Source organism: Cygnus atratus, chromosome 11 (assembly GCF_013377495.2).
Source record: "Cygnus atratus isolate AKBS03 ecotype Queensland, Australia chromosome 11, CAtr_DNAZoo_HiC_assembly, whole genome shotgun sequence".
Lineage (NCBI taxonomy): Eukaryota > Metazoa > Chordata > Aves > Anseriformes > Anatidae > Cygnus > Cygnus atratus.
In genome coordinates, this window is record NC_066372.1 from 3933245 (window position 1) to 3953060 (window position 19816).

General features: G+C 36.7%; 1 protein-coding gene across 6 annotated transcripts in view; it reads left to right on the forward strand.

Moving 5' to 3' along the window:
- The window catches only part of MYZAP (myocardial zonula adherens protein), a 73917-nt gene that overhangs the window by 30589 nt on the left and 23512 nt on the right, over positions 1-19816 (forward strand). For all 6 annotated transcript variants that reach the window (XM_035554022.2, XM_035554024.2, XM_035554019.2 and 3 more), the window contains exons 3-10: positions 25-183; positions 2741-2833; positions 5246-5359; positions 6217-6369; positions 8401-8526; positions 9457-9585; positions 11294-11376; positions 13993-14098. In XM_035554022.2, coding sequence (XP_035409915.1) covers positions 25-183; positions 2741-2833; positions 5246-5359; positions 6217-6369; positions 8401-8526; positions 9457-9585; positions 11294-11376; positions 13993-14098 — 963 coding nt within the window. The remainder of the gene's footprint in view (positions 1-24; positions 184-2740; positions 2834-5245; positions 5360-6216; positions 6370-8400; positions 8527-9456; positions 9586-11293; positions 11377-13992; positions 14099-19816) is intronic.

A 19816-nucleotide genomic window follows, 5' to 3' on the forward strand; every position in this document is an offset into this window, starting at 1 on the left:
ATTTATTATTTATTTGTTTTTAAGGAGCTCTACCATGTACCAAATGGCATGTCTCCAGGGACGCTTTCTCATGGAATGGTGTATGGTGTCGTGCACCGGACTGACAACAACCGTAAGAGAGAAATGGTGGTTTATGGCTGGTCAGCTGATCAGCTGAAAGAAGAGATGAATTACATTAAAGAAGTGAGTTATTCGTTCAGCTTCAAAATTTGTCAAATATCCCTTCCATTTATTCATGTAGAGCTGTGGGTGTACGTGGGACAACCGACGTCTAGGCCAACACCCAAATTTGAATCAGGAACCCACTCTGAAGTTAAATGCTTGCCTTGTCGGTACTCAAGTTAAAACAAAACAAAAAAAAAAGAAAAAAAAACACTTGTTAGGTACTTGGGAGCTACATGTTTCAGGCTCAAGTCCTCTGTGACAAATGATAGTCCTTAATGCTTGGTGACTGAGGTGAGGGATGCACCTGGACAAGCAACCTGCCAAACAGATCTTGGGGTCCCTGACCTGAAGTCTTCATAATTTCCAATGTGATACAGGAGAATCTATGTAAGCAGAAACCTGGAAGGATAAACTCTCTTCTCTTCTGCTTTCCCCTCCCCCATCCCAGTTTTGGAAAGGCTCCTAAATTAGGTGATACACTAAAATCACTTGGGTATGTTTTGGGGCAGTCTTAAAATAGTCAGCCTAATAAGGATGACTTTGTACTATTTTCTTTGCGCATGCTCATTTATCATAATTGGCAGGAGCTCTCCTGAAAGAAAAGAAAAAAAGGCATTTATGATGCTGCTCATTTCTGTGCCTGAAACTCACCATCTCTTTGTGTGTCAGACTTTGGCAATAACTCCTTAATTAGCCCAGAGCAAATAATTTGACCTTCTCTTTCCATCTACTGTGGGTCAGTGGCTATCATCTTACACTGATTCAAGTGCAAGAGAACTGCATTGCTATAAAAGGGAGGAGCACTGAGTTAAGCCAGCAGTGTAAGAGACTGTAATTATGTGTACTCCTAGCATCTGCCTAGTCTTGAGCTATCAGGACTTGTTTTTCTCCTTTATTACTCACAGTTTACCAGCTCCCAGCATTTACACTCTCCAGTTCCTGCACTTGCCAATTAGGATACATTGCTACTGCTGCACAGGCAAGGCATGTGAGCTGTCTTGGCTCTTCTTTTCCTGCCTACGTAGTTTATCTACCTTGCTGAAGTGCTGCCAGGGGATGGGTGGCTTGGCATACAGCATGATGCAGCTTCCTAGGTTGCTTCTGGTACCTGATGCAGGTTGCTTGGACTGGGACCATCTCCCTCTCCTTTGCTGTTCACTGCCAGCTTGTGGCATGGTGGGAAATGTCAGGGCATTTCAACAGCATGTCTTGCATTGTGTTCAGGATACTGATTCTTTCAGAAAATGTGGGAAAGACCTTTGAAGAGGTGTGCTGACCCTTGCACTGCTGTCTTTTAAGAGGCTATGTTCAGTTACGCTAATTTGTGAACTTTGGCCTGCCAGATAAGTTCAATCTTTAAAAGTAGAGTCTTAAATAAGAGTTCTCAGCTTGTGCCACGTATGTGCTGACTTTAAATAGACCAAAAATGGTGGGCCACATCAGAACTGCTGATCATTTCTTTTGTATCAGTGTCAAACTTGGACCTTGCAGGGGGCATGCACATGTGTAGGGACAGGACAAGGAGGGTTTCCTTCAGAAGTGCAGGAGTCAGCTTCCTTCTGTGTTTCTCATCCCAAAGGGAGCAAATAGTTGGGAGTAGGCTTGTGCCCACTCCTTGCATATAGGTTTGGTGTTTGGTGGCCAGTACCCTTCTTTCTGGGAGGGAGTGTGTATACCACAGAGCTTCCAGAAATATCTCCTCTTGATATTTTCCCCTCCTTTCTTCCCCAAGTCTCACTTCGGCTATGCAGAGGTAAGGTAAGCTCACTGCCCTAGATTATCTGCAGCCAGTGTGTGTTCAATTGAGGGCAGGGAGAAAAAAAAAAAAAGAATCTGAAATCTGAATTATATAGCTGAAGGTAGACTGTAGGTGAACATCTAACTAGTGTTTACAATGTGTGCTCTTAAGAAAATTGGTTCTTTGCATGTTTGTAATGGCATGCAAACTCAAGCTGGCTTCTAACGTTTTTTTTTCTTTTACTTTTTGTTTATAAAGGCAAGACATAATTTACATCCATAGTTCTTAAATAAAATCAAATACTCTTCAGATTTGAAATTATGTTGGTAAATTCATGCTAATATATTGTTTAGTTAATTATGAGCCTAAAAGTCCAAATGCAGTGAAACCAAAGGGTTTATCTTCAAAGGACGCTCAGTGAAAACTTAATTAAACACTTTAAATAGAATGAAGGTGTATTAAATCCACGTGTGGATGCTTTTTTGAGAAAGAAAGCGTATGTTCAAATTAGTTTTAGTTCCATTAGCCATCAAATTAGGTTAGAATGACTTATGGATAATTGAAATTCATTTAAATTATTAATTTACTAGTGTTTAAGTGTGTACAGAGAAGTTTAGAATTACTCAGAGACTTTTATATAGATCATTCCTATGTAGACAGCTCTTAAGACTTAACTTCTTGTCTTAAGTATAAAGTACTGTTGAAAAAAAAGTTAGATTAATAATGGCCATTACCAAAAGTAACAATAAAAGATATAGAAGCAAAATATTGTGTCCCAGTATAAACAGTATCATCAGCAAGTTTGATTGATAAGGCATGTGATTTTTCTAACACCAGGTGAGAGCAACTCTGGAAAAAGTAAGAAAGAAAATGTATGGGGAATATGATGAAATGAAACGAAAAATACAACAGCTTACGAATGAACTGAAAGTAAGTATGCATTCAATTGTAGGGAAAGAATAACTGTCCCTGTACTATCTAGAGACATTTTTCTCTCTTTTTTTAAATTTTATTTATTTATTTATTTATTTTACTTTAGAAAAACAGAAATAATATCTCAAACCATTCTGGTTTGTTCTTTAACATGACATATTTACCTTCCTTTTTTTATCTGCCTTTTCCCTCTAGCAAGGTAAAGTAGGACAGGGATGCTTTTGCATATGGAATTAATTGCCTGTTTCTTGGAAATAAAAGAACAATCTTGATAGCATCATCTGAGTACATGCTCATTCTAGACAATTTAGTAATTATTGGAGGTGTTTGGAGCAGTCATCTGCCAGGTGATTTGAAAAAATATCAATTATATAATTACGAGTAACGTGCAACTTAAAGTTGGTGTAATTTCAACAGACTGTTCTGTTTTACTGACTCTATTGTTTAAACATGATAGCAAGAGAAGTAGTAATATTACTGAGTATTAAACTGCATAGCATTCCTAAAATGACTTACCATTTGGTTCTTAATGGAACCTTTTGATGGTCATTTGATGACCTTTCTTCTGATGTGTGCTTTAGCAATAAAAGCTGCTGCAGTCTGTAGAAATACCATTCATCTATTTAAGCTGGGTTCTTTGTTCCAAAAAGTCCCCCTGAAAACCTGCTGTGGAATTTATATTCAATACTGTTATTCACAGCCCTGGTTCAGATGAAGCCTTGACAATTAAACATAGCCTGACTTTTAAGAGTCTGGGACCCTGACTTGTGCCCTTCTGACATTCTTATTTGGAGACTGTTAGTTCCCTGCATGCTGTATTTATGTATAGAGATCACAACACAGAACAGAAATCTGTGGCCAGTAGTATACTTACATAAAATAATAATAATAATTAAAAAATCACCCCAACTTGAGAGGAAGAAGGAGAGAAAACTGAATTAATTAGTCTTCATGATGCCAGCAAGATATACCCCCGATTGAGTAACATGTAGGCAAATGTGGTGTTGTCTTCTTTGTGGCTGGTCCTTACTGAGTACCAGTGATGATATTCTGTATTTCTGGATCTTCCACTTGACCAGTAAAAATCGTGCATGTGTCTGAAAATCTCTGGGGTTTCTGACCAGCTCTTTCAGAATCTCTAGTTCTGAAGCAAATGTACAGTTTACGAAGGATTCCTTCTGACATAAACAGCGCACTGAGACATTCCCCACCATGTTTCTTAATATTTTAGAGTTCCTGAAAGAAAGTACAGGTGTTCGTCTACCTAATAACATATGCTTTTTGATTTGATTGTTTGTTTGTTTGTTTTTACGTCAATGCCATCCTACATGCTATTTGAGGATCCTATTTAAAATCCTTTCTATACTCTTTGCTTCGGCTTTGAATCACTACGCTTTTTTCCCACTAATTTCCAGGACTACTTTTTGTTCATGGAGTTTGTTTGAAGTTTGTACTTCAAATACTCAGCCCTGGGCAGTATGTTTCTTCACACAAGTTCTTATCTTGTAACTTTCTTAATCCATCCAAAGCATTTCTGCTTTTGTTTGTTTGTTTGTTTTACCTGAGCACACATTTGTATAGCGTTAACAGTAACTACTTGGCTTCTGCTCCCTGTGTTGATCTAATCCGTGTATGACTTGGTTACTAAACACTAACTGTTGTCCATATCGGTCCCTGGTGTTCTTATGCTTTTATCAAGAAACAAATCTGATTTATCAAACAATCCAAGTTGGGCTGGCCTCCATTAGTAACCTTTTTTTTCCTTTTTTATTACTAAATGGTTCATAATAATTTACATTGTTTTGAGTTTGTCTCCTCTTAAATGATGTCATTTTGTGCTTTTATTCCCTCCAGTTTTAAGCATGCGTGTGTGTGTATAACAGATGACAAATTTTTGTATAACATAGCTCTCTGCTGACTTCTCCTGCCTGCTTCATATTGTTTCATCCTTGAGTCTTCTTGGTGTTGCTTCTTTATGTATCCAGTTAGTCATTTCCTTCTTAATTAAGGCTATTCTACCGTTCACCCAAACCTTTCTAGATCTCTTCGTTTCTTGCATTCTTCTGGTTTTCACCCTGTGACTTTTTATAGTCCACCCACTCTGTCTATATAAGCTTTCTGAACAGACATCTGCCAAGTGTTTTCTTGTCCTTTCAGAAAACAGACAGGTTTTACACTGATTACAGATCAGCAACAAACATAGCTACTTGTGCCTTATTTCTGTTAGCATATTTGAATTATAAATTTTGTTTGTATGTTTTTGAGGTACAGGGACACGGTTTGTGTATTTTAAGCATCCTAGTACTGTGGAAATTAACCATGGGGTCTGTCTATTCTGTAGGTCCCTTTGAAGCAGTAGGTAAACTTGATCATTATTCTATATAAAACTTCTTTTTTTTTCCTGCTCAGGTGACAAATGCTCATCAGGAATCCTTAGAGAATCATGTGCGAGTGCAGGCTGCAGCCTTAGATAGCTTTAGTGAAATGAACAGCTCCTTGACATCAGCATCAATAGACTTGCAGGTACATTTTAATAGCTGTTTCACAGCTGACAACTTCCTTTTCTGATGTGCATTTAAAAGCATACATTAAACATGGATAACAAATACAGATTCTAACACTAAGCTAGTCCATAAAGTATTGTCTTGGATATCTGAGGCATCTAATTTAAGAAACTAAGGAAAAAAATCTGCAACTATTTTGTAACAACTATTAAAAAAGTGTACCATCAAGAGATACTGGTCTGCAGCAGACTAATGTCACTAGTCATGTCTTTACAGAATATTGTAAGGTGACAATGTAATTTGTTCTGTATTGTGCAAAACAGAACATCTTCTGTCTTACACCTATCTTCACCAGGTAATAGAAATGGAAGCGGCATGTGTGGATGCTAATAAGTACTTGTGAGGTTGTATATACCTGTGAAATGTAGGGGGAGGGAGGATGCGGAAACGTATTTTCTGTTTTAAAGACTTTCAAATTCCCATGTATCTGAGTTCAACAATTAACGATCCTGTTTTCTTGTATGTCACAGTTTTTCTTACTTTAATGTGCTTAATATGTATAGCATGACTCTTGGAGAGGAGAAAGGAAGACTGTTGGGAATAACATTTGTACTAAAATGTATCCGTATTCCTTTATTTTTTTTATAGTGTTCCAGGACTTGGTTTCAATGAATATGTTCCTCATGGAAATTCCTTCTAGGAAACCAAATACAAGAAAAGTCAGGATTTTAAATGTTAAAACTTTCAAAACTGTTCATGTTGTGTTGACTAATCATGAATCTCTTAAATGTTTTTTTCTATTCCATAATCTCTTGACAACATTAGCACACTAGATTATTTGTGATTTTTAATATGTGGTTTGCCTCTTTCCTCCAGAAAACTCTAGTGGATGTTACTTTGGAGAACACTGACATAAGGGAACAAATAAGGAATTTAAAACACACACATGAGCAATCTATGGAAAAGCTGAGAGAGAAGCAAAAACAACTGGAAACAGCACAAATTGAAAATCAGTTACTGAAATTAAAGGTACAGTATATAAACTTCCCTGAAGATATTGCACAGTAAGGGCATTTAGGAGTATATTAAATGAATTCCTTGGCCTTATTTGTAAACGATTCTTCATCCATCACACCTTGCTCATTCCCTAGAGCTGTCATATTCCTGTGAAATGGTTCTGTGTTAATAACAAAGAATCCCAGCTGGCAGCAGTCAGTCTTTCCATAACATGGGATTACTATCCAGAGATGTTGGCAGGTGGAAGTTCAAACTATTAAAAGGTAATTAGTGTCCATTTCTGTAAGTAAAGGGATTTTATAACTTTACACAGTGCTGTAAGAACGTCTTGATGTTGAGCCTGTTTATATGATATTGCTTAATTTTTAATAGGTAATCAAGTTTTATGAACATATGGTCAGCAGATAAGTGCTGTAGCAGCAAGTGTTTTGGAAAGAGAATTAAGCTATTTCCTTCAGAGAAATACAAGGGAATAAAATGCAAACTATATGGTTTTACATGGCAGAAAGCTTGACTGTTTTCTCATTACAATAGCTGAGGTTGGAGAGCTTGCTTAAGAATACTGTGACAGGTGCCATAATGCATCTATATTTTAGTGCTTGTTTTCACTATCCTCATTGCTCAAGTTATAAGCAAACAAATGATGGAGAGTCAGTGCCAGGGATCATATTCCAGTTCAATATATCTCAAGGACTTTGGGTTTTGATTGTTGGCTTTTTCTGGATTACATGATTCTTTCAGGCTTCCTATAGCATGAAAGGTCTTGTGTTATAGTGAAACTTAATTTATCTTCAGTCCCTCTCACAAAGTGCAAGTTACTACCTCTGTGCCAGTATCAGTCTGTGAGTTGCCAAAGAGGGCAATTTAGAACAAGTGGAGTCCTTCAGAGCTTAGTCCCTTGTCAAAGGATGAAATACACTGTTGTTATCCTACAGGGCACTAAGACGGTTGTTCCCACCATGTAAGATAAACACAAGATTTTAATAAATCATTCAGTCCTTGAAGCGAAGAAAGCAAACAAAATAAATGCACAACTGAGACCTTGAAATCCAAACAAGTTATTTAGTGGTTTTGTAACCTCTAGTGATGAGCAAGGAACACTTTATTCTTTTCTCAGATGACAGTGTATTCTCATCTCCCTGATGTGGCTTTAGCAGCCACGGCATTCCAGTATAACCGTTTCCAATTTATAGAATGTGCATTAAGAGGACTAAGTCCTAGATGAGCTATTTTACTTTGCTTTTTATTGCAGTTTACAGAGTATATGGGTTTATGCTGTAAATGTATTATCTTGTGTTTAAGCAATGAGGGTGTGGTTCAGTGAGTGTTTTGAACCAACATAAGGGGGAAATCCTGTCTCTGAATTACCATTCTTGCCCTTTTCCCTGTAGCAGTAGTAGAGTTTCTGGTCCTGTGGTTAAAAATTAACCCTCCCCTACCCCTGGGTATTTTCACTCTGAGTTGTTCACTGATCAACTTTGCTCCATGGTCACCCCAGTTCCTGTGCTGGCCTTCAGAGCAGTATGTGAAAAAGCAAGAGAGAGGAGGGAGGGTGCAGCTGTGTCTTCTGGTTAGCAGCACATACTTATGTTCAGCTTAAAGTAATCGTTGCTTTGAGAGTTGGTGGCTATCTAGAAACAGGAGCTAAGTCTTACACCATCTCTAATCTACACTTCAGTAAAATGGCGGGAAACAAAACTTTTTCCATGGGGAAACAAACCAAGTGACTTGGAGGCTGTTATGGAAGGGTTCAGTAAAGAGGTGTGGCCTGGTGCTCAACAATTGATGGCTAGTTAAATTCAAGCAACGTGAAACTTGATGAAATGGTAACTTCTACAAATTTGAATAAGTCCTACATTGGCGAAGCATTGCAATAGTTTTGATGCAAATGACAATCTGCTTCATAATGTCAAATTTATAACAAGGTGGAACTGAAATTCAAGGTGTTATTCTTGCATCATGTGAGTTTCATTTTTCCTGCTGACAGCAGTGCTCTGCTGACAGATGGGTCATCCATGACTTTCATCCTTTTCTCTCTTATAGGTGGAATCATCACAAGAAGCCAATGCTGAAGTCATGAGAGAGATGACAAGAAAACTGTATAGTCAATATGAGGAAAAAATGAAAGAAGAGGAACAGAAACATAAAGCTGAGAAAGAAATCCTCCTAGTATGTATAGCCGGTCTGTGGCACTCAGTTTGGGTGTCATTTCTCAGTCACCTAGTAATGTAGAGTTTTTTACTCCAGAGTGTACATACGCTACTTCACTCCTTTCTCTGCGACTAGTCATGCCACTGTTACTAAGTTTTCCAAGCTATTGGGGTTGTAGGGCTGAATAAAGAATGTTCAAACACAGTAACAGTAATGATAATGTTGATTTCAAAATCTGAAATGGAGTAAGTTGGCTCTTTTTACTTCCATTCCTCTAAAAAGAGGAAAATAGGATGTCCAATTTTATTGATATTTGTAAAAGGGGATGGAGGGACAATTTCACTGGACACTAGGGGAGCAATAACTCTTTCTGTCCACTGGTTTTGGTCCACCCCCAAGTAAAACCTAACTTTGAGCAGTTTGTCATTGTGTTCTTCTACCTGGTAAAGACAGATAATGACTGAGACTGAAGGTAGATTCTCTAGCTTCTTCCTATTTCTATTGTTTTTTATGTGAAGAAAGTACATAGCTGAACAGGGTAAATGGTAGTGTTTAAAATGCTGTCAACTGGAATAGCGTATTTTCTTGTGCTGTTACTTCACGGAATACTCACAAGGGAGAACAAATATCTAAGAAATGGGGAAATGTTTTTCTCATACTTTCATAATGATGCTTTACAAATATGTATGCACTTCAGAGTGCCCCAGATCTTTTGTTACATACAATTAAAGTTTAGGGTCACAGCTCTTCCAGACTTCTGGGCAAATGTAGTGAAAAGCCTTGAGCTTTGCTTAAAAACTATTCGCCTGGCTCTTTGGGCTAAAAAATCTTTATTCCTCATTAACATATTGTATGTTAATACAATAATTTAACATATTAAACATATATATTAATACAATAATTTAACATATTGTATGTTAATGTGATCGTAAATGTTCTTGTTTAAAGGAGGAAACAAATCGGCTTCTGAAAGCTATTGAAGAGGCAAATAAAAAGATGCAAATTACAGAAACAAGTATACAGGAGAAAGATCAGAGAATTGGTGAGCTGGATCGGCTGATTGAACGCATGGAAGAGGTATGAGAGTTCGTTGCTTGCATTCTTTAAAGAAAATGCAGAATTATATGAAGGGAATTTGATATTTTTTTTTTGAAATTGCCTGCTGCTCAGTACCCTGCTCAGTGACATACCATTGCTGTTTGCATCTTATGTAGTTATTGTATCCATGTAAGTAAATGCACCTGGACTACTAAAGAGACACTGTGATTAAGTGGTTCTTCTATTTTTCTAGTTGTGTTGACAGTCAGAGCTGCTTAAGGTGTCAAAATTTATTTACTAAACCATCATTTCTGTCAGTGTCCAAGGTCTCCTGAGTCTAATGATGTAATCGTATATGACCTGAAGTCTCTTAAAAATGCTATTGGTAGGTCCACTAAAATATATTTTAGTTAGGTAGATTAAGACCTTATCATTAAGCTGTCTATTAGTTCTGACTGGAATCGCATCTCCAAATTTATCCACGTTTCAATGAAATGCTAAACTGAGGGCTTCAAACTAAAAGTTTCTGGAGGAATTTTTGTGGATATCTAGCAGCTACTTAATTTTTAAAGATTTCTAACTTGTTTAGATTATGACTCTTTTGTTTCCTGGTATCTTTCACCTAACTGAGAGTGAATGTTATTGTTTAGTCCTTAGACTGAAGAGTGTCACTCTAAAAGGCATAAGAGCAGCTCTTCTGTAAGACTCCAATACTTTTGGATGTACTTGGGTGTCTCTCATTTAATTCAATCGCAGGCTTCTCATTATCTTTAAAGATCTGGGCCTTGCTATCTAGCATATAGAATAGAGAATATACTGGGAAATTCTAGTAAGTGGATAGAGTACAATCTTCTGGTCTTACAAGTGAAGCATTTTTTCACCAACTTTAGTAAATATTTGCTACTACTGAGAATTTTTTTATAAGACAGTCTTGTTGTCTTAACTGGTTAGTCTGATGTGCATTTATATTGAGCTACTTTTGTCTAGTGCTTGCAAGTAAAATTAGTGATTACACTGAGAAATGATGTCAGCTTAATATGCCCCTTATCAACTTGATCTGGGTTTTGGCATACCACTTGTAAGTATCATGCAGTGAAAAAAGGATTGTAATATAGTTCTTACAGTACAGATAAGTTTCAGGTTATTTAATTTGCTGTTATCTGCCTCATATTTGCAGAATAAAACTGAACGCCTTTGTTAAATTCCCATTAAAGTGGATAGCTTCTGTTAATTTGTGTTGACAGTTCCCAATTCCTGATAGATCTTCACAAGCACTATGTTTGTGGATGCCCAGAAGATAAACAGGAACATTTTTTGATTTGGGTAGAAAATGGGGTAGAGGTGGAGGGAAGGAATAGAGCAATAGCTTTTATCTCTGCGGCTGAGATATCTTTTTGGAGGGATAAAATGGAAAATATGAGACTTATGTAGTTAAAGATTGTGAGGACTCATCTCTATTCAAAAATTTCAGTTTCAAGTACAACTGCACATCTTCAAATGGGAAATTGAAAAATCTGATCTTATTTCTGTGGATAGATGGAATTTGATTTTATTATTTGCATTCTGTGGTCCTTGGCTATAGGAAATACATGAATCATCTGTAACTTTGTAAACTCTGTAAATTTTGTTTAATTAGTTTCTATTTTAATTTCAAAAATGATCTTTTGAATTGCAATGAAATATGCATAGTGAAGCCTTTATATATTGACATATGGAGAACTGAAGGATAGCATTTATTGTTGTTTAGGAACGTCACCAGCTGCAAAAACAACTGGAACTAAATGAAATACAAATATCTGGAGCAAAATCTGAAAACTCTGACAGTGAGAGGTGAGATATGTCTTGTTTGTGGAACTTCTAGTGTTGGTAGGTAACTTTAGGGGGTCAGTTGATTTGTTTGTTTTTGAAGACATCTGAATTTTATCTTTCCTAACTTTAACACTGCAGTTTAGGAGAGATAATCCATCTGATGAGTTCCTTTATTTAGATATAAAATATCATTTCCATGCATTTTTCCTGAAAAGTTGTTTGTAAACATGCAGAATACATTTTAGATGGAACACATAGTGGCATATTTGTAGATTGCATTTTTCTTAAATCTGCATTCCCAAATTCAGCATAGTATGATCCTGACTATGAATACTTTGTCTCCTTCTAGACTGTTCAATACAATTTTAAAAGAAAAGACATTCTGTATAAATATTAAGCTGTAGGATAAAAAAGGTTCATCTTTGAAAAGATGAACTCATGATGAGAGCAAAAGTTCTGCATATGACTGCCAACATCTCTTATGTATAAAAGAGGGAGAATGGAATATATTTGAGGCTTGGAGAAGCAGGTCTACAAATGTGAGGGACATTAATATATGCACGTGAACAAATGAAGGTGTGTAAAAAAAAAAAAATCTGTCATGTAACATCACAGTGCAGAAATCAGCTGTGGAGTTAGTTATTTGAGGAAAGTTGAAGGTCATGTTATTGGCAGTGAGACCTCTGTGAATGGTTCTGGAAATCATGAGGTTTAGAAGGAAGATCTGGTGGTGTTGATGGCACCTGAATGTGCTGTTTCTGCCAATGGGTGGCATGTGCATCCATTGCTACTTTGAGACTGACTAAGCACCACAACTAGGCAAAAGAAATTTATGTGACACTACTTGAATGGATAAAGATGAATTATAAGCAGCCACTGAATAATCATACTTGATTATTACTAATATTTCCGGGGCACCTAGAAACTCAGTTTTAAAGTTTTGACATCCCACTGTTCTTTATGAAGTATAATCATAAAAAGAAGTCCCTGTCCAGAGCATCTTACTAGTTGTATTGATGTGACCTGCTTATCTGGTTTCAGGAAAAAAACATCTTTTTACATCAGCCTGTTAAAATAACAATTTAGAGTATACAGATGTTGCATGCAACATAGAATATGGAGATGAAAGATAATTGCCTCCTTTCTTTACCACCAGATAACAGATACTCTTCTCACTTCAGTGAATACTGCCCTATCTACTCAGCATGAAAAGTTATGCTGCGTTAATGAGGGTATAGGAAAGGCAGGAATTTGTGCAGTGCAATGCAAACAAGCATGTGGTTGTAATCTATGTAATGCAAGCAATGAATCTCTATTCAGATGCTGAGGTCTGTGCTTAACTTCTCTTCACCTGTGTATTCCTAGCCAGGCACTTATCTCCACATGAGCAATAACATCTGTTGTTTCTCTGTTACTATCAGTACTTAAAATTTGGAATCTTTCAATGAGAGACCAGCTCTGTGTTACAATTGCAATCAAAATGGAAACTTACTTTGTGAGACCTTAATATGCAGGATTGAAAAACCTGCAGCAGTGCATTGATTTTTGAGTCCTTGTCAAAGTGCTGCAGTTACAGTTTTGTAGACTACTTTACTGTTAATAGAAACTGTTTATGGGAGAGAAACAGCATACAATTCAGTCATTCATTGGAATCATGTCATACAGTTTGCCATCTGCTGCTTTGCCTTAAAATGGTCATTCTGTTCGCAGCTTCAGCAGTTTCTTCTGCTGTACACAGAGCAGGATGAAAAGATTCCTTTTTGTTTTTGAATCCCCTCCTCAACTTCTCAAATCCTGTCCAGTCCTGAACATAGGAGTACAGAAGTTTATTTTGCAGGCAAGTGATTGATTTCTTTAAGAATTTCAGGAATTGTTCATTCAGATAAAAACAAACAAACAACAACAAAAAACAGAGGTTCCTATGCTTCCCTCCTGTTTCTTCACATACGCTAAAACTACTTTCCTGGCAAGCTGTCAAGTCAACTTGTGATAGGAGTTCTGAGGGTGTTCTATTTCTGTGTAAAACTGCTTTGAAGAAATACAGAATCTGTCTGCAAAGTCATACCTAGAAACTTTAAACATCCACGCCAGTTCCTGCTGACTGTTGTTGACTTAAAACTACTCCAGTTAGCATTCTAGTACAGTTGGCAACTATGCCAAATCCTTGATTCATGGCTGTCCTACAATAGGAGAGCACTTAAAAGGACACCTGCGGATGTGCCTTCTGGCTTCTATCTAGTATGCATTACCAAAAAGTTTGCAGGTGCTAATAAGTCCAAATAAATGTGCCTTTCTGGTGATAAAGATCTAGTTGTCTAAATGCCAATGAAAAACAGACATCTCACGGAGATGAGCTTTATTATATCATTTAATTGTCAGCACTTTAGGCTCTGAGTAAGCACACTGGTATGTGAGACAAAGGTGAGTTAACACGGGTGGAGACAGCAACTTTGACTACGAGAGGACCATTAGAATGTACTTTACACAAATAAAATCCACGTCTGCCAGTGGAATTTGGCTTGTCTACCTCTGGACCTAATCTTCCTGATTTGTGGTGGGATTATGGCAATTTGTTCTTGTTTTCCTCATACTGCATACCTCCACATTTATATGCTTAATTCTTCCGTCTTTTGCTAGGTCACAGCATTTGGAGGAGGTAGCAGCAAGCCTAAGGGAGCGAATCAAACATCTGGATGATATGGTCCACTGCCAACAGAAGAAAGTCAAGCACATGGTTGAGGAGGTGAGATCCAGTAAAACAATGTATTTTTGACTCTTCTGGGAATGGTGATTCTTTTAGTACATAATCCAGAGAGCTATGTTCTGTGTGCAATTTCCTTATGCCACCTGAGTTACAAATGCAATAGAAGATGAATTAAGCATCTGAAGCTAGTAAAGCAGAAAGAGAAGCTAAAAGCAGTTTAATGCAATGTTTTTTGGCTTATATACTGTGATCTTTAGGCTGACTCAAGTCTTTGAGCTCTTTATGTCAGTCCAGGAAATACAACTTAATTTGAAGCATTCGGAGTGCAGAAACAGGGCAGACTAGTTATTAAGGGTCTTTTTCCTATACACAAGGGTAAGGTAGAAGCTGCCCTTTATATTTTATGATTCAGTTCCTCACAGAAATAGCAGGACAAATACGGATTTCAACTTAAAAAAACAAACAAACAAACAAACAAAAACTTGTTCTTGGGATATCATCATAGCTGATCTAATTTTCTGCAAAATTATAAGCATCTTTTTGCTGGAAAGCTGCTTTAAGTTACAGGCTACCTACATGCCAAGAAACCATTCAGCAGTCAGAAAGCTGTGATTGCAGACATTTCTGTTTCTCCAGGTGAATGATAGACTGACATGGGATATACGTAAATTGTTTAAATTGGAGCTATACAAAACAGACTGACAGCACTATTATGCTGAGCCTTGTTCCTGCACAGAGGATGGGCATTCATGAAGTATCTCTTATTTGTATTTCAACATCACACATCCACAAAATAAAATATTTGGAAACTATTCTATTCTAAGGCATTCTTTCTGCATCATAATATGCTATTAGAGGATTTCTGATTAGACTTGGATTTTTCTTATTTATCGAAGTATTATTATATACACCTCTGTCTATATGCTATTTACCTATATCTATCTTGCTTTATATATTGGTTACAAGATTCTGATGCAGTCCTGATATATGATCAGATGTTTGATACTAAGTGATCCTGTCTTACATGCAGAGAGATGCAAAACTGAATAGAAAAAAAGTGGGATGCAAAATTACCTCTCTCTTTGCATTCAAGTTCTTCCATCACATATATTCAATAGCGTACTGTTATAAAGTCTTGAGGTTTTCTAGTTCAGCAGATTTTTTTTTACTACTTTCAAGCATCATAGAAGGTTGTCTAAAACTGGGATAGCAGTCTTTATGCCACAGTACTCTAGTAAGGAAAACATCTCCAATCTAATAACCCAATCTAATTAATCTAGAACAATTATTTAATCTGGAGTCTATTTTATATCTCAGTAAGTCAACCAGCATATTGTGAGATATTTTTTTTTCCCTGCTCAGAAGTACTATAGGACTTGTCACTTTGATATTTGTGGCAATCCAGATGATTCTAGTAATACATACTACATTACTACTACATTCTAGTAATACACACTACTAGTTACTGCTAAGTATACTCTAAAGTGCTCAATGTAACGACCTCTAGTGGACTGCGTTGGTATAACAAATACATTCAATTCCATGGAGTGTTTTCGCAAAAACATGTATAAAGCTTAGGCCAGTGATTATTATATCAAAAATAATAGTTTTAATTGGAGAGTTTAGCTTTCTGATTCTGTTAGCATTCATAAAGACACATAACTACAGAGTGATTATATGAAGGTGCTTTTATTAGGCGCCGGAAGTTAGGGGCATGTCTGCCCAAATCTAACTTCGTTCGATTTGCACACACAACAAACATTTATACTATTTAGAAACACACATTTGCATAATATAATCATCAGTTATCTTCATATTCATTGGATGAATGTATATTCCATCTTCTATAATCACAGCCCCTTTATTAATCTGATTGGTCCCTTTTTTGGTTACTTAGATACTTTACTGATTACATTGGATTTCAGTGGTATTTACCTTAGTTTCCAAACCATTTATTCACCTAGCAATAATCTCCCACATATCCCTAATATTTATCCTAACTACTATCTCTAGATCAAATGAGCATTTATGGTATGCATTGTTAGCAGCAATACTGGTTTTACTACTAATACACCTGTTGCCATGTTATCTTTTACCAATAATTCCTTGTAAGATGTATCTACTGGTGTATTCATCTACACAGAAAGCCCTTCTAGATCTTCTGGTCATCCTCTTTAAAAAGTAGAATGTTAAATGTCTAACTCACTACTAACTCACTACTTAACTGTCAAATATAACTACTTTATTTGCTGTCTGGCTACCTGCTTTTCAAAATCAATTAACTCTATACAAATTGTTTATTGCTTTATATAGAGAATATACTTTATTTTTTCCTTTATTCCTTGTCTATTTTAGTTTTTCTTTTAATACAGTTAACTTGAAAGCTGCATGAACACTTGTAACTACATTATATTCTGATTAGTGAACTAACTAAGATTTCAGTAGCAGAAATTTGATCAGGTCCGATGGTGCCAAATAAATTAGGCACTTAATATTTTTAATTTCGTGGTGTCTATGGTGTATGTTTCAGGTGTCTGTGGTGTATGTTTCAGAAAATATCTACCGTATTGCTGGCATGCTCCATTTAAACCTTTTTTAATTAAAGGCTTAAAAATAGAAGCTTTAATTGGGTACAGAGAGCTGTAGTTGCCCACTGTGGGGAAGAAAGTATTGCAGATGTGTATGCCCTTTAAAAATCAGAACTACCCACACACGGCATTGTTCTGTGTCTCTTCTGTACGTAAATATTAGAAAAGCGTTCTAAGGTTCACTTTCAGCAACACTTATTAACTATGCCATAGTAGTTGAGAAACTGACAAAAAAGTACTTCTTAAAAGGTAGGACGTTGAAAGAGAATACTTGATGATTTGGAGATGTTAAAAACTAGTGAGCAGTAGCACTAAAACACACTAGAGTAGGTAGAGAAAATTTTATAATTGTACTGCTACTTGAGTCCCAGGAAATGTGTTCATCAGAGTATACTTGAACAATACATATCTCTCTGCATTAAATTTAACCTAGTGCAGAATGTAGTGGCTAGGAAGATCAAGTAAAATCTCATGTAAACCTGCCATGTTATTCGTCATTGAAATACTTTTATGGCTGGTATCTGTAAAATAACATTACATCTTAGGGTTTATGAGGGTATTATAATGATCAATAACTTGTATTTAAATAATATAATTGAGAAAGAATCACCTAAGGAGCTAGGAAGTATGCTCTCTGAAACTCTTAGCTTCTCTGATGCATGGGAATAGACTGCTAACAGGCTAACCTGGGAAACCCAGAACAGAAGTAGAATGACAGTCAAAATTATCAGCAGTATTTTTGTTAGAAACTGGAAAAAAAAAAAAAAAAAAAAGATACTCTATGAACTAGGTGAGAACAATGTCTAAACACTTGCTTGACTACAGGATAAGCTTAGTGTTTAGTATTCAGCTTGGTATATTCAGATATAGCTCTGAAGTATAAATGGGCATTTATTCTTTCAATGTAAACCACAACAGATTTGTGCTGTTAGCATCGCCAATTTAGACAAAGTGCAGCTACAGAAATGAACATCATTTCAAAGGGGTGCTGAACAAACAAAATATGCTGCTTCAAATTCATATGGAGAACTGTCAAAATTGAAAAAGTGCTCAGACAAATCTGATGGCTGAAAAATCACAAAATAGATTGCTGTTCAGTTCTTTTTTAGGGAAAGATGATGGATCACGTGCAAGTGATAAATGGGAGGCATTCTGTTAGAGAACAGCAAGCAGTCAAGAGGGAAGTGAAAGGAAAAGCTTTAGTGTGGAGTTTTGAGGTGCAATAGGCAGCTCTTACACATTTAGTGCTGTTTTAATAGCATTTAAAATGTGTTAGGAGGCTGTTGTCAGTCCTAATCTAGGCATGCAGGAAAGGGGACGCTGACAAAGAAGCACCAATTGTAGAAGGCATAGGGGAAAAGAGTATTAAAAGTCTTCATTTCCAAAGGACCCATCTTGCTGATACTGAATGCTGTAAATATGCAAATTGCCTTCGGTGGAACTGAGCCCAAGCAGAGAAGGACAATCACAGTTCAGTGTGCTTATGTGACATTTCAGGCATTAATAAAACCTTCTTCAATTTGACCTAGACAGACCAGTCATAAACAGGAGCATGGAAAACAATTTTCAGAAGAAAATAAAAGATAAAATAAGAGGTAAAATTAAAGAGGTTAAAAAAAAAAAAAGACAGAAAACAAGGAAAAATTCTGGAAGTTTTCTCAAATCTGTGACCTTCAACATCTCTGTGTGTTACATCTCTCACACAACCATTTTTCAGCCTCGTAGGGTTTCTCTTCTGGGAGAACCAAGATCAGAAAGAACCCTTTAGAGCAACAGCTGACCTGAAAGTTATCCAGCATAGTCTTGAAGCCTGATGTTATCATTGGAGAGAGACTGCAGATGTCTTAAGGTTTACAGATTTTTCCCTGCCATTGCAGCTGAAAGTGCAGGACTTGCATTTGGCAAGTGTGCAGAAGTCCAGCCTCTATCTCCTATTTGTATGTAGCAGGCTTTCAAAACAAAACAAAAAAAAAGAAGAGAGAGATGGACAGAGGAATGGGTGACCTAAGAGCTCAGTGGTGAAATCAGTGAACATGAGTAATGATAGACTTGATTAACTTCACTTCTGTTTTTTTTTTATCCCTCTCCTTTGTAGTCATTTTAAAATGTTGACTGGGCGGAGACAGGCTTTCAATGGCAGGCCCCAAAATAGCCAGCTTGATCAGAAGCAGAAAATTCACAGGGAGAATCCCAACATGAAAGGTGGAAGGATGCAAACTTCAGACCCTTCCACTAAGGAGTTTCCAGTTCAGAGACTGAACTGATAGGCAGATGGAGCCACAGCGGCGCTAGGGGAGGGTAAGGGAAGCTGCAACCACATTGCTTCTTTAAGGGTGGAAATGCTTCTGTGAGAGGGATGAAAGCTTGCTCTTTTAGGTTATCTATTCTATATGGTCAGTTGGTTTAAACCATTGTCTGTGTAGGAGAATGGAAACAGTTTAGTGTAAGATAAAGCTAAAAATTTTCAAATTATATCCAAAATTTTATATGAGCAACAAAAGCATTTCTTGACATTATCTCCATTTCAGTCCTGGAGAGATTAAGAGAGCTTTAGATTTGAAATCTGTGCAGTTGAAATTGAAATGGAATGCACTTTCATGGCACAAAAAGCTCATGTTGTACATAATATTATTTAGTATTACGAAGCAGGAGAGAGGAGAAAAGTACTTACATTTGTAAGCAAGGCAAGTGGGTTGATGCAGATATAAAGAGCTGTTCTGAAGGGGACTGAAAAGAGAAAAGGATATTTGATTCTGTGGCACAGAATTATCAACAGAACTCAGATTTCACATGGAATTCCCTAACTACTGAATTAAACTGTCTCTAGGTCATGGCCCATGAGCTGTTCTCCAGCTTTAGTCTCAGATTTGCTGGATAATAAATGGTGACCAAACACCAGAGAGAAGCTTTATCCTGTTCTGTTGTGGAAGATACTTGCATGAAAGGACAAAGTGCTAACGAGCAAGTGATGTTTTATACTGCACAAACGAAGAATACAGAAGAAGTTTTCCCATCAAAGACTTAATAAACAGCTGCAAACTTCTCTATCAAAATACTCCAACTTGAGACGCATTGAAAAATAGCCCAGTTTTAATATGGAAGTACAGTTTCAATTTTAGGTCAAGTAAAAGAAGACAGACAGAAGCATAGAGGATGAGAAGATGAAATT